This window comes from Seriola lalandi, unplaced genomic scaffold, assembly GCF_002814215.2.
Source record: "Seriola lalandi dorsalis isolate HSWRI2012SDOR001 ecotype SW California unplaced genomic scaffold, Sedor1 jcf7180002053927, whole genome shotgun sequence".
Lineage (NCBI taxonomy): Eukaryota > Metazoa > Chordata > Actinopteri > Carangiformes > Carangidae > Seriola > Seriola lalandi.
In genome coordinates, this window is record NW_019524480.1 from 354120 (window position 1) to 368431 (window position 14312).

The 14312-nt window shown below is 35.5% G+C and overlaps 1 protein-coding gene across 1 annotated transcript; it reads right to left on the reverse strand.

Annotated features, from left to right (window-relative positions):
* Positions 1-1295: 1295 nt before the first annotated feature.
* Positions 1296-13510, reverse strand: jam3a (junctional adhesion molecule 3a). The gene is made up of 9 exons (XM_023402283.2): positions 13355-13510; positions 5747-5818; positions 5528-5641; positions 5173-5325; positions 4428-4630; positions 3748-3847; positions 2734-2863; positions 2580-2631; positions 1296-2459 (listed from the first exon to the last, which is right to left on the reverse strand). The coding sequence occupies exons 1-9, from the start codon at positions 13416-13418 to the stop codon at positions 2424-2426; spliced, it is 924 nt and encodes a 307-aa protein (XP_023258051.1). The 5' UTR covers positions 13419-13510; the 3' UTR covers positions 1296-2423.
* Positions 13511-14312: the final 802 nt, after the last annotated feature.

A 14312-nucleotide genomic window follows, 5' to 3' on the forward strand; every position in this document is an offset into this window, starting at 1 on the left:
CAAAACCGGAAGTGACGGTATTTTCAAATTGCATCGCTTTCTATTTTTCTGCCTGAATTTGTTGGTCACTGAAAAAGGCCTGTCATTGAAAGTACCTAGTTAAAGTTACTCAAATGCCGTAATTAAGTACAATTTAGACATGAATGGTGGAAGAAGTACTAAGGTCTTTCATTAAAAGTAGAGGTACTTCAAAAATACTTCATTGCATGTAAAAGTCCTGCACTCAAAGTTTTATTTTGGTATAATTATTGTTAATAATAATAATAATCATAATCATAATAATAATAACCGATACATGTAGTATTAATAGTAAAATGTACTCATTATACAGGAGAATGATCTTTGTCACTATAGTATTACTATATATTTACAACATTTGGTTGTAATTGCTGATTGATTTATAGGTAAGTAGCATTTTGCAGTTGTAGCTGACTGAAATGAAGCTGATTTAGACTTCCTTAAATACTGATAGGGAGTTTAATCTATAATAATGCATGATATCACATCAAAGGTTTTGTATGCTATCACACAAACTTAGAATAACTTTCAAAAATGTAGCAGAGCACAATAGTTTCCTCTGAAATATAGTGAAGTATAAAGTAGCATGAAACAAGTACCTCAAAATTGTACTTAAGTAGAGAACTTTTGTAAATATAGTCACCACTGTTATCTTTTATTTCAGTATTTCTATATTTTTCTATTTTCTACTTCAATGCATCTCATTGTTATAAACTAACCCACCTCAAATAAAATAGTTTTGCCATTGCTGCTTTAATGTTATGCTAATATTAACCAGATCATTTAATGTCTCATGTAATGTGCATATTTCAGATAGTACATACAGCATGTACTCTTAAGTAAAATTGAAGGAAGAACTTGTGGTATTGTGTAAATATAGTATACTTTTACTTGAGTAAAGAATCTGAATATTTCTATCATCAGAAGTCATCCACCAGCTGAGTAAGACACATTAATTACAAAATCTTTTATGTTGCAATTACTGTAGGCACAAATGTGTTAAAATTGACATAGTTAAGACTCTAACTTTACAAGTAATTTATTTTTAATTACTTATTTTTACTGTAGCATATCAAGCAATTACAGGTTCAGGTACATCTGTGCACTGCCTGCTCTGCACACAACGTTCAGTATCATACATACAGTCAATACTTTTTCTTTCTATTGTCACTTCCCTCTGCATATTTATGTTCAATCCTTTATCAAATTTAAATTACATAGATGAAATCTGACAATACCTTTCCACGACACAAAACAAGAAACATTTGAGTCTCCAAAACATTTACAGGTCAATTGTATTTAATAGTAACAAAATAACATGAACATATAGTAATAATATCAAATGAACAGTGGACATTTTAGAACAGTTCCTGAGTTGTTACACAAATCATTGACACTAATGTTTGAAATGATATACTGTTATAACTGACAGGCTCAACACTGCAGATACACACTGAACAGTAAATACTGTAACTTTATTTCCAACAAACAGTTTTATTGCCATATTTACAATAAGGTATGGAGTGCAATGTATGAAAATTAAAAGTTCAAAAAATGTATATATTTATGTACATTAAATACTGAGTCAAAACTGGACAATATGTCCAATACTCACAAAATAATTAGTAAAGTACAGAAGGTCACTTGTACACAGAAAACAGCACTCTAAAAATCATACTTCACCATCTTTTATAGTACATATTGATTTTGCAGCATAGTGGGATATATGGTATTCAAATTCTGTACTTGTACATACTTGTTATTGTCTGTAAATATAATAAAGGCTAATAAATTGTGCCATATCAATCTGAGCTCATCAGCCTTTTGCAATCTGCTACTTATTGCATGTATAACTACAGTATATACAAAAACAAGTTTCTACTCTTTCCCACATGAAACAAACTAAGAACATGTTTATCTTATGAACAAAGACAATGTAAAGGAGTTCTGTAAAACAATTTCAGTGTACACAGTAAAAAGTTTAAGAATTATAAAAGAGGATTTGTCCAAAAAACAAGGAGGAAGGAGGAATATAGCTTCCAGCAGCTTTTGCGATGACACTGTGGGCCAAATATCAAATTTCACAGCTTTGAAATGGTTTTATTGTATGATTAAAAAAAAAAAAAAAAAAAAAAAATACGGTGTAAAAACCCAAAGTTTCAAATGGAAATTAATACTAACAGAAGAGAATTTAAAAAGCTGTTATGTTATAAAAACCATGAAACAGTACCATAAAATTATATTAAAATTACTTTGGCAACTTGGTTAATTTGATTTTGATGTGCATCAGAGAATAATGTGCCATTTCACACCTCAAACCTTACCATCTGGAGCATCGTTGTTGCAAGTTAACCTCAACAGATTTAATTTTTGTCTTGGTTCCAGCTTATCCACTGTCTCAGCTGTCAAATGACGAATGAAGACTTGTGGCGAAAATGGCCCTGTGAGAAATAAGAATTAGAAAATGAGCATACACAGAACTCCTCCTTTAACAGTTTATTTTGTTCATAGTAAATAAGAGACACAATAAATGCTGTGTATGTTTCACAGATTTTGTTTACCTCATCTGCATCTCCATATTCAACGCCATCACTCTGTGCTGGCCAGTTGTAGCTGAAATAAATAAAGTGATAATAAAAACAAAAAGCCCTCAATGAAGTGTAGAATAGCAAAGTATTGCTTCTTTCCCTCTTCAGAGATGTAGTTTATACTCACTTATTTTCATTGTGGCCTTTTTTGTGGAAGCATCCACGTCTAAGGCAATTACAAATGGAAGCAGTCAAACAGAAGAATACAACCACTCCACCAAAGCACTTGAGGAAAATCCCAAGTATGTCGACATCATCTGCAACAGAACACAGAGATGATATCAGTGCCCATAATTTAGACTTACATTAATTGAGTTTTATGATTTCTGTTCTTATATATTTTGTTTATATTTATTTTACATGGTGCTGAAATCATCATTTGATTAATGGCTTAGCTGACCAGCAGAATAATTTGATAATCGACCAGTTTCAGCCAGCTATCAAGTAAAGATATCAAACATTTGCTGCTGACAGCTTACAAAGTTTGTATCAATATGAACATAAACCTGTTTTCATCTGATCACATAAAGTACTAAACTCTAATATCTTGTGATTGATGGAAAATAGTTACTAATTGTGACATTTTATACACTATATGGCAGGAATTTCCGACTATAACAGTTAAAGGACTTTCTGTAACACATACTGTTTACCACAAACACTTATTGCAGTTTCATTCAATACATGGTTGTCAACAGAAAACAACTTTTCAAATCAACAAATTTCAACTATATTGCAATAAATAACTTGAAACTGTGGACAGTTGCTCCATTGCTCTCTGATCCTGGGTTCAAAACTGGCCGGACTGGCTGGGACTTTACTGTGCAGACCTTACTTGGAAAGATATGCTGGTTAGATGAATTAGTCTCTCTGCTGCCTTTCAACTGGAGGTTATTTTTGACATGGGAAGATGGGTGCACAATAAGCTTGGCCTTCAAGTGGTTTAAGTCATGCGAATACTGTTGCTTGGGGACTGACTACAAAAATGGATTTTGCCTTGTTTGCTTTTCAAAAATGTTGAGTGGTTTTGTGTTTTTTTTGTATTTCAAATTCATGTTTAGGAACGAGACATAATAAATGTCAGGAGTATGTATAAAGTGCTGTTGTTTCAGATCTGTGCACATGTACGCATGTCACTCACAGACTTCCATCATTAGTGGGGCACACTGTGCATGTCCTGCATCATTCTTTGCCTGGCAGTAGTACTCCCCTGCATCCTCCTTCCTCACCCTTCGAAATTTCTGAGGAGACATTTTTAGAAATATTTCACTGCATTGACACACAGCTGCATTGTCAACAAAATGTTTAAAGATGTCTGTCTGTGGATTCATTCTTACATCACTAATTGTCTTTTACTTGTACATGTAAGACTTTTACCCATTTATTATGGTTTTGAAGAGAATCTTAAACACATTACCCTGGCTTTGGATGCAACATTATCCTCCTGTAATACTATATGCCAGCTTTTGGTTTAGCTTTCTCACTGGCTATCTTTACAAGCATGGATTGATCCTGCTTTTAGTCAAATGATGGTTAAGTGTTCATTTAGATTAAGCTGTTCACATTTACAGTGAATAAGCTGTCATTGAAAATTCTTGATGCTAAAGAGTTCCATCCACAAACACAACTGTCAGCCCACTACTTCCTCCTATTTTACTGAGACAGATTTTACTGCAGGGAGAAGAAGCTAATTTCTAATAATATAATAATAATAATGTGTTTTTTCCACACTTTTCATTGATAGTTTGTACAGACGATGAAAACTAAAATCATAGTTATAAGTCAAAAGTCATAAACAGACTCTGTCCCTGTCTTTCATACCAGGCCTCCAGTGTCAGGGTTTATGCTGTAAGAAGAGTTGACAAACTTCAGGCTGTTTTTGGGGTCCTGAGGAAGCTCCTCATTGTTGTGGAACCAGCGGTACTGAGGAGCAGGGAAGCCCTCGTTCTCCAGACATCGCAGCTCTGTTGATGTTCCCACTGTGACTGCCTCTGGCACGCTGCACCGTGGTACAACAGGTTTCACTGTACACAGACACAGACACACCTCGATCAAAAGCAGGTTTTATTACATTTACAAGGCAAGGCAACTACTGACTGTTTTTGTTATTGATTGATGAATCATTTCATGCATAAAATATCAAAATATAACATCCTTACAAGTCAACAGAAGTAATCACACGAAGGAATCGTCTGACATATTAGACAATCAACTTATTTGTTTTCTTGCAGAAAGTTAGATGAGAAAATTGGTACCATGTCTGTACAGTAAATATGAAGCTACATCCAGCAGACGGTCAGCTTAGATTGGCATAAAGACTGGAAACATAGGACGTAAGTAAAATAAAATTTCCAGAATGTCAAAACTATAGCTATAAAATTTGTCTTCAACCCCCCACAAATCCTGAAATATTCCTTCCATAAAATAACAAAGGAACTTTTTTCTAAAGTCTGATTTCTGAAGTGCAGTATAATTTTCCATTCTTCTGTAAGAGTATGTAAATATAGATGTGTTGTTGCCAGTCATCAGTGGTGTGGTATCTTAACAAAGCCCTAGCCCACCATACCTCTTACTGCAAGACTAATAAGTATCTCATCAAAGTCCCTTTGATCATCGATGGCGGCCACCTCGCAGCGGTACTCTGCAGTGTCTGACCGAGTGGTGTTGTAGATCAGAATGTTGGCTGGCTCTCTGAGCTGAGCTCTGTGCTCCAAGTCCCCTTTACAAAGAGAGAAAAAACACTTTACAATTGCTCATTCTAATACACAGCGTGACTTCACAGTTCAAAAACAGAATTCATTGCCAAGTTCTTTCAAGGTACTATTCATTCAGCTAAGCTTCAAGTCCTGAGACATTGCTTTGAAATTCTGTGGTCTGGTGGCTGAGGAGGATTTCAAAAAGAGAGTTTCCAAGTGGTTTACCTGCTATCTTGTTTTGAAAGTACACATAACTGGGGACACCATTTTTAATCTTTTTCCATTCAATCCTCGGGTTGTTTGTTGAGATGGACTCTATTAAACAGGTCAGTTCGATGGCTGTGGAGGAAACAGAATGCATGAGAGCAGGAGAAAGAGAACTCAAATCAGGAAGAGAAAAGCTACTTTGGATAAATAGGTTTGAGTGATTTTCCAGCAACTTACGCTCAAACTCATTTGCCCACACAATCTTGTCCGTGGTTCGAAGAGTTACCCCGACTGATGATGGAATGTGGCCTGTGGGAAAAAAAGGAAGAAAGACACTAAACGCTGAGTAACCCTGATGGCATACATAAGCTTTTTCATTAGCAAACATTATCTACTGGGCATGCTGCCTAATAAACAGTGGATTAGAGAGATAAATATAGAAACTAAGAGAGTGTGAGAGGCTTGGGATTTGATTTAGGGTAAACATATCTTATTAATTAATTCCCATGTGTGTTTAAGAAGATTAACACCTGGGGCAAAATGTGTAAGTTGTGCATTTTTAATCAACATTGCACTACACATTAGAGCCTTTTAGTATGAACTGACTCCTAGTAGAAATGTTCTGTCTTCAGTATTTGATTTGTTTCCTTTGCAGTGGTTAACAATAGTGGTTGACAATAATTGCTGCAATAACAATATTAATACAGTGGTGTCTGTAAATATTTGGTCTGTGATTTTTATTGTTTTGGCTTTGCTCCAGCATACTGCATTTGCAATGAAACCCTGACTGAGGTTAAAGTGCTGACTTTTGGCTTTTCAGCCTTTTCGTTTGAGGGTGTTTCCATGCATACTGAAGAGCCACTGGAAGCTTTCTATACACAGTCCCTCCAGTTTTAGGACAATGCAGCAGTACAATACCAATAAACATAAAAACACGGCAAGCAGGGTTTTTTTTAGTGCCAAAGTCAATTTGTTTTTCAATTTCCAAAGAGCAAGACTGAAACAAAAAGCTCCTGAAAAGGTCAAATATCAAGAAAGGACTCCAGTATTTGTGCTAAGATACAGTAAACTAACCGACTGCTGGCTTTCAGTTCTATATTTAAGAGACAGAGTAGCATTGATTTATCATCTAGCCTAATTCTCAGCAAGAAGTGAATACACATATTTAAAAATAAGTTTAACATGGAAAATTCATGCCGTAATGAACAAAAAGGTCCCCAATTAACCCAATAAACACAAAAGGCAACGTAATTGTCATTGAACATGTTTTTCATTCCATTATGACAGTAAATGCATACATAAGAAACAAAAACAAATAACAATCTGTATTGTATTCACTTTATTTCTGTGTTTGATTTGTTTTCAGTTTTTAAAATCAACAAGACTGAAACAAGTGAAATCTTAAAATAAGACTGCACTCTCTTCATGTAATGATACAAAGTAAATTTATAAACGAGGGATTTGATAATATATTCATGACGACTTCATTTTAATTATGTTGGCTATTTTAGTTCAGCATAACCTGATATGATGCACAAACACAAGAGTTTTCAGTTTCTTTAACTACTGACTTTTATGCTTGAAAGAGGTTTTCTGGTAACAAAGGTCAACAGAAAGAAAAGATGAAAGAAGAAAAGACAAAGTATCCTGTGTAACGTGGGTGGGGATACTTGATTTTTGTCAAAAACATATCAGACATTAATATATGAGCGTCTGCATCAGTAGGTCATTAGATCTCACTACTGTTTGGGTCGGTGATAGGCCTATAGCTAGAATTGGTCAGTGATGTGTAACTCATTACAGCAAAGTGCTCCCATTTCTTTTCTCTAACAAACCATTTCAGTATTTGGCCCAATCTCCTATTAAAGCATTTATTCATTGAAAAAAGCATTTCTGAAGAAGTATGCAATTTATACATTTAGTTATAAGAAATTTTCAACAAGCTGTTTTTTAAAAGCCACACGCCCTAAAACATTACAAGATACAAGAGCCTCTTCGCTAAACTGTGACACTAATTTACACTGAGGTTCACTGAATAAATAATTTATCAAAATCCCCAAACAAAACACATTCAGAAGCACAAAAATAACTTAACAGTGGGAATGTGTTTATATTTGAAACATATTTAATCAACGTCATTGTTTCCCTCTGGCACAAACAACAATGAGATATACTTATTTTAAGTTCCTTGCTTGAGTGAACTCCTTAAAGCAATTAGTGTTATTTTGTAAATGTCATACTTTAATGGCAAGAGGCATAATTCACAAGTTTTGTCGAAATTAGGCCAGTAGAATGCCAACTTAAGTGGAAAATGAGTGAGTATAGTGGGGGGGGGTGTACAACAACAAATTAGGAAAATGCTAAAATTACAATTTCAGATGTACACATAATTCAACAATGTGTTGAAAAGATTTAAAATGCTGAGGGTTAATTAGCATGTTTCCACATTCCACTGGTACCCTACACTCATCCTATTGTGTCTGTGCCACTTCCAAATGTTGTAATTGCTGGTTACACATGCAACTAACAGCACCCATGCTGAGTAATGAAGGCATTCACTCCCTGTGGGGGCAGTATGAAGGGTTTCAAATGAAGTAGACAATAATAGTCGTCACAGCAGGCTTTGAATACAGCATGGAATTGACTCCTATTCGCCCATGGCATTCTGACTAACCCTGAGGTATTTAGTCAAAGCAGCCTTGTTAGCACACGAGTGACCCTGAGATGTACGGTATGACTTGGGGTCAAAGTAAGCTAGCATATAGCTGATGCTCAGCCTGAACATGATGAAAACATGGGTCCTGCCAAAGCATCCGGTCATATAAGCACAGCTGCAGACACTGATGAGATCTGACTCCCAGGTCTCAGCTTCCGTCTCTGTTGCTGACTTTCCCACCCTGTGCATCAAGAGCTATTTTTACCCCAGCTGTGAGTGACTGGACATCCTGAGAGACACAAGCTCATCCAACAAACGCTCCCTCGACATATGCACGTACTGCGTCCTCAGCCTTTAAGCAATGCTTTGAACTGCTGACTTAGATGCTTTGAACTGCTTCTTTTACAGCTAAAACAGTGTGGAATTGAAGGACTAAATTAAAAGGACTTATTTTCAGGAACAAAAACTACAGCTCTTTCAATTGAAGGACTAAATCAAAAGGACTTATTTTCAGGAACAAAAACTACAGCTCTTTCAAATATTAGCCATTTAATAAAATCTGCTACAATCACACTACAAAGTATCGCATTACAAAAAAACAACAAATATGTGTTAAAAACTCATCATTTCAGGGATTACAACATGATGGGGTGTAATGTGTTGGAGTCCATTTGTTTTTGTAAAGCACTCTGGAAAACTGATAAAAGGCCCTTGGAGACAACCTTTGTTGCATGTTACCCTCCCCATATTCTTTTGGTCAAAAAATGTCCAAAAAATAAACAAAAAACTTTTCTGTCTTTATTTTTAGCATTACATAATAACTCATATTGTGGTTGTGGATTACAGAAAGCTGAGTGGATATAGGTTAACCAGAATCCAAAATTAGTGTACTAACTGCACAACCGGGTGCTGTGGTAAGATGATTTTTTTAAAGGTTTTTCTCATCTCTATCCAAACAAAACAAAAAGTAGGCCGTGGGAAAGAATAACCACAGTCAATTAACATGACAATGTGTAACTAATTACTAATACAGGCTTAAAATACAGGCATTCATTCAAGAATGCTTAGTCCCCCAGTGACACAATGTAGGCTGAGAAGACAATATTTTTGAATTACAAAAATAATCTCAGTGCAGGGTGGAAAGCAAACAGAGGCTCATTTTTAATCCTTCTGTTATTGTAATGCATAGACAAAGTAGGTCTATAGCCTGTTCTGAGAGAAACCTGCTCTTAAATAGCCACATTCTGCAATCCTCTTATGTGCTAAATGTGAAAACAACTACCCATCCCCATCCCTGCAACAAAAAGTTGTTGATCCAGTGCATCTATAAAAAGCCTTTTTTCTCAGACATTCCAGTGTCGTCGCTGCAAATATGCTGAAGGCAGAGTTAGCTTCGAGCAACATGGAGCTGAGTGAGGACCAAGGACCGCTGGGATTCACAGCATACTAGAGTGACTGTGTAATAACAATTAATCACTCCAGTAGATTAGATGGAGACAGTCATGTTGTCATAAATACTTGAGGGAAATGTAAGAAAGGGACATGTGAACTGTTCTTTGCCCTTGTGTTTTCTAATGATGCTGGTTCAAAAAAAGTCCCTACACTGCAGGATCCAAGAGTGAAGAAAGACTGAGGTATAATGTAGCTCCAGTAGGTTTAACTGCTTCAATCCCACTGTCTTGCTGATGCACCAGACTGCACAAAGTCATGACAAAAGATACCAAATATATCAGGCTGTATTTTAGGGAAATGTGCACAAAACATCAACAATATTTTTGTTTGATGGAATGGTGTAGCCATTAAAAAAACATGTTGAGGGTATGAATATTTCAGTCAGTGTAAACTGGAGCTCCAACAATAAATCAACATTTAAAGAAATCAAAAATACTAATAATTTTCTGGTTCCAGCATCTCAAACGTGAATGATTGCCTTCTTTGTCATTTTATATGACTGATAAATAAGAGACATGTTTCACTATATTCTGACATTAATCATTTAATCAAGAAATAATCTGCAGATTAATCAATGACAAAAATAACATTTAAAAAATCATTATTTGCAGTTCTAGTGTAAATACTAAAACAATAAGTAACTCAGCATTTTAAATCACAAACACTGTTGAACAAATAGCTTCATTTAAGAGAAGGAACAAGCTGATAACGTATATATTTGATACTGTCAGTGTGGAATAATCATAAAGGGGAGATTTAATGAAACTGGGTGTTAAAGGATTAACACCATCTCCCTCCACAATCAGAACAAGAGGAAGAAAGCAAAATGATTCATTTTGTCTTAAATTAAATCATATAATTCAACTTTATGCGCCGCTGTGTCCCAGTTATATGAAGCATGAATTAAACAATGTTAATTCTGATTCATGTTCATTATTCAAACCTAAAGGCAGTCTAAAACTAAAGGGTAGAATTTTAGAATATTAAATATTAGTCTAAACATGAATGCTACTATATTTGTGAGCTACAAGGTCAGACTTGTTTCAGAACCACAGAGGTGTCAACAATCTAATAAATATAAGATTTGCCTGTTAGGCGCTTAGTCATTTGATTCACACTTGTAGAAGAACTGGGTCAAAAGTTCAACATTTACTGACGCAATCTGCCATTTGGAACCGACCCACTCCACTGCCAATTTTCACTCAGCAGCAGCAGGGTGACCTCACAGCAAATCACACTAGGGTGGATACAACATATAACTCAGCACCAACTACACTGATCAACCAAAAGCTCCAGATGTTTTAGGGGCAGGCACGATGAGACATGTCATCTCCACCATGCAACCTCACCATGACTAACTGCATTTTCAGCTGACGCCCTCGACCTGCAGCATTGAAAACACCCCATCCACCGGCATCAATCACCACATGATCACCAAAGGTCAATACGCAAGGTTTTATCAAATCCACCACTTGCCTAGGACTCAAGTTGGTTAGAAAGATGGGATTTGAACATTGGATTTACCTAGTTTACAACTGATAGTAGAGCTGAGACGATCAGTCAATTAATCAATTAGTTGATTGTCTGAAAATTAACCAGCAACTAATTTGATAACTGATTAATCATGTGAGTAAAAATTTGCTTTTTTCCATTTTATATCATTGTACTCAGACTATGTTTGGGTTTTAGACTGTGAATCTAACAAAACAAGACATGTGGTGTCACCTTAAACTATAAGACTGTCCTTTCCTCTTAGATTATTATGCTATTTTCTGACATTTAAAAGACCAAACAAATATTCAGTTAATCAACATAATAGTCAGCCGATTAATCAATAATGAAAACATTCCTTAGTTGTAGCCCAAACTAGAGGGAACACACAGAAAGTGAAAGTCTTTCTGAGGCACCAGTTATAAAGGGTTTGTAAACTTTAATAGCTCTATTCTGGTTAATTAATCTTTTACTAAAGCTTTATAGATATAAGCCATTCATAAGAACTATTTTTGGGCTTCCAGATTAAATCTTCCTCCAGCATGACACTTTTTTAGATGGCTCTTAGATTCTCCAGCGGAAATTTACCGGTCACTGACTAACTTTTGCAAATTAAATAACATGTTGTAATGCTTATTACAAAATGATAAGCCCATTACCCTTTATTAATGGCTTGCTAACATTTATAACTCTAGACTTGTAACTGGCTTGGATGAGTCTTCCTAATGAATGTCACCGCCAGGAAAATGTCATGCTGGAGCAAGATTTTGCACATCCTTGTCAACCAAAGCTGGATCACAAAACCAGGTTCACTATCACACGCTGTACCTGTTGTGTTTTATATAAAGGAAGTGACACGGTTCTGTTTGTCCATTTGCTTGTCTGAAAATTCATTTCCAACTATTGGGCAACTATTTTAACATTCGGATTAATTGTTTCAGTAATTATTCAAACAAAAATAGTAAAATAATGTCAAATATTTTCTGATTCCAGCCTTTGATTCTTTGTCATATATCACAGTAAACTGAATATCTTTGGGTACGTATCAAATTTGAATCGGAGAAGTTGTGATGATCATTTTTGACATATCACAGACTAAACAGTTCATCAAAAAACTACACCTGTAGTCCAAATCCCATAGAGATTCAGTTTACTATTACAGAAAAATAGCAAATATTCACCTTTGACAAGCTTGAACTTGTAAATTTTAGCCACTTTTACTTGAAAGATGAAAAAATATTTTAAAATGGTTGAAATTCTCAATCAATTTCCTGTTGACCAACCAAATGATGAATTGACTAATCATTTCAGCACTAGAGTACTGGTTTTGGGGTGCCTAAGGAAATTATGAAACCACCATGTACTGTAGCCTATAGTGAAGGGCCAGAAGGAGCAACAAATGTATACTCATTAAGTAGTATATGCTGGCAACCCAAAAGTTGTTGTTATTAATGGGTTGTAACTGATCTGCAAAGCATTAGATTTACTAACCATTAATGAAGACATTAGTTACAGATCATAAAGCCTTTATAGATGGTGCCTAATCAGAAAGTGGTACACATAAATTCAACATGGTATTCTACAATGTATGGGCCTGTTATGCTGCATGCACAGACATACAGTGGACGCATGTTATCTGAGATGCTCTTGCAGGCCTGTGATTTCTTGAATCCTTCATGTCAGGACAGTTAGGACAGGTCTCCTCACAGTATGTTGTGGTGGCCCTCTCTTTCGCCCAAAGTAACGTTTGCTTTGTTTTCATTCTGGAAATTTCCTCACAATTACTCGTCAATGACAAGTAAACACATAATAATGTCGAGGCAATGTGTTAAAGGGTCCTATAGTAAAGAAATAAACCGACATTTAACGGTTTCTTCGTTTCCTGTGCTATTGTGAGCGGCTCTTAGCAAACGTTAACATGAACGTAAAAACGTTAAAACGTTAAGGATGTTATTTCAACTAATATACGCCATTTCTAAGGTTTGACTCGTACAACAGCAACGCAATGTTAGCGTTAATGGAAAAATACCTCACTGACATTAAAGCTGCCCAATACAACAAAGCAATACATAACGGTTAAGCTTTCTTGACAATCATCAGCCTGTTTATATCAAGCTAACGTATGGTCTAACGTTAGCACTAACGACTCCGTTACAGCTTTGATTAACTAACTTAACGGCAGCCGCACCCCCCTAAGTACAGAAATGATTTTGCAATAGCGATGTAAAAAGGAAAAATAAACTTACCGAGGCTGGTGTAAAGAACAAAACATGCCATGAGTCGCGCAATCGCCATCTTGCAGCGTCTCATTTATCTGTTACAGTTGCACACACTCAGCACCTCTGAGAGGTATGAGGATGGGGGGCAGAACAGAACAGACTGGTGGATGTTGCCATCGACGAGTTTCCATAGCTACAAGAGTTGAGGAGGCCGAGCCCTCAACGCTGTCTGACAGGCGATAGGTGGTGCCAAATATGTGCCGCTCCTCCTACAAAAAACACACAACCCTGATTGTACGTTGTTGTGGGAATGTGTCAGCATACACCCTCTTGTGGTTATATTTTTCATACATACATATGAAAATGTCTGTATGTCTGTAGGCGATAGATAGATAGATAGATAGATAGATAGATAGATAGATAGATAGATAGATAGATAGATAGATAGATAGATAGATAGATAGATAGATTATGCAAATTTTGTTGTCTTTGAAGTGAACAGAAGTAAATACAACCTCAGAACCAAACGAACATTTACTAACTACATCATTTGCAAGGGGTCACAAGAAAAAAAAAGTTGGTAACAATTAGTTTAATACTGTATTTTATAAAATTATCATAAATTTTTCATGTAAAATCTTATTCTGCTAAGTAACTAGTAAGAAATGAGATGCCAAATAAAAGTGGTGGGATAAAAAGGACAATGTTTTTTCTCTGAAATGTAGTGTAGAAGTATAAATTAGCAGAAAATACAAATTCTTGTAAAGTACAAGTTCCTCAAAATTGTGCTTTACTACAGTAGCCTACTTGAAAAAATGTAGTTACTTACTTTCAACCAGTAACAATTAGTAGTAACAATCTAAGAATGTACTAATAACATATCAGTCAGTCATCATTTTTCTGCAGAATGAGTTTTATTTTCAAAACTCTACTTATAATGGAGTATTTTTACATTAATGTATTAGTACTTTTAAAGATCTGAGTA

Excerpts from the sequence above, each read along its gene's own strand:
- jam3a (XM_023402283.2), bottom strand. The coding sequence starts at position 13,418 with ATGAGACGCTGCAAGATGGCGATTGCGCGACTCATGGCATGTTTTGTT. Across the intron at positions 2,864-3,747 it reads CCCACTAATGATGGAAGTCT|ATGATGTCGACATACTTGGG; the intron begins GTGAGTGACATG and ends GTTCTGTTGCAG. Across the intron at positions 2,632-2,733 it reads AAAGGCCACAATGAAAATAA|CTACAACTGGCCAGCACAGA; the intron begins GTGAGTATAAAC and ends TATTTATTTCAG.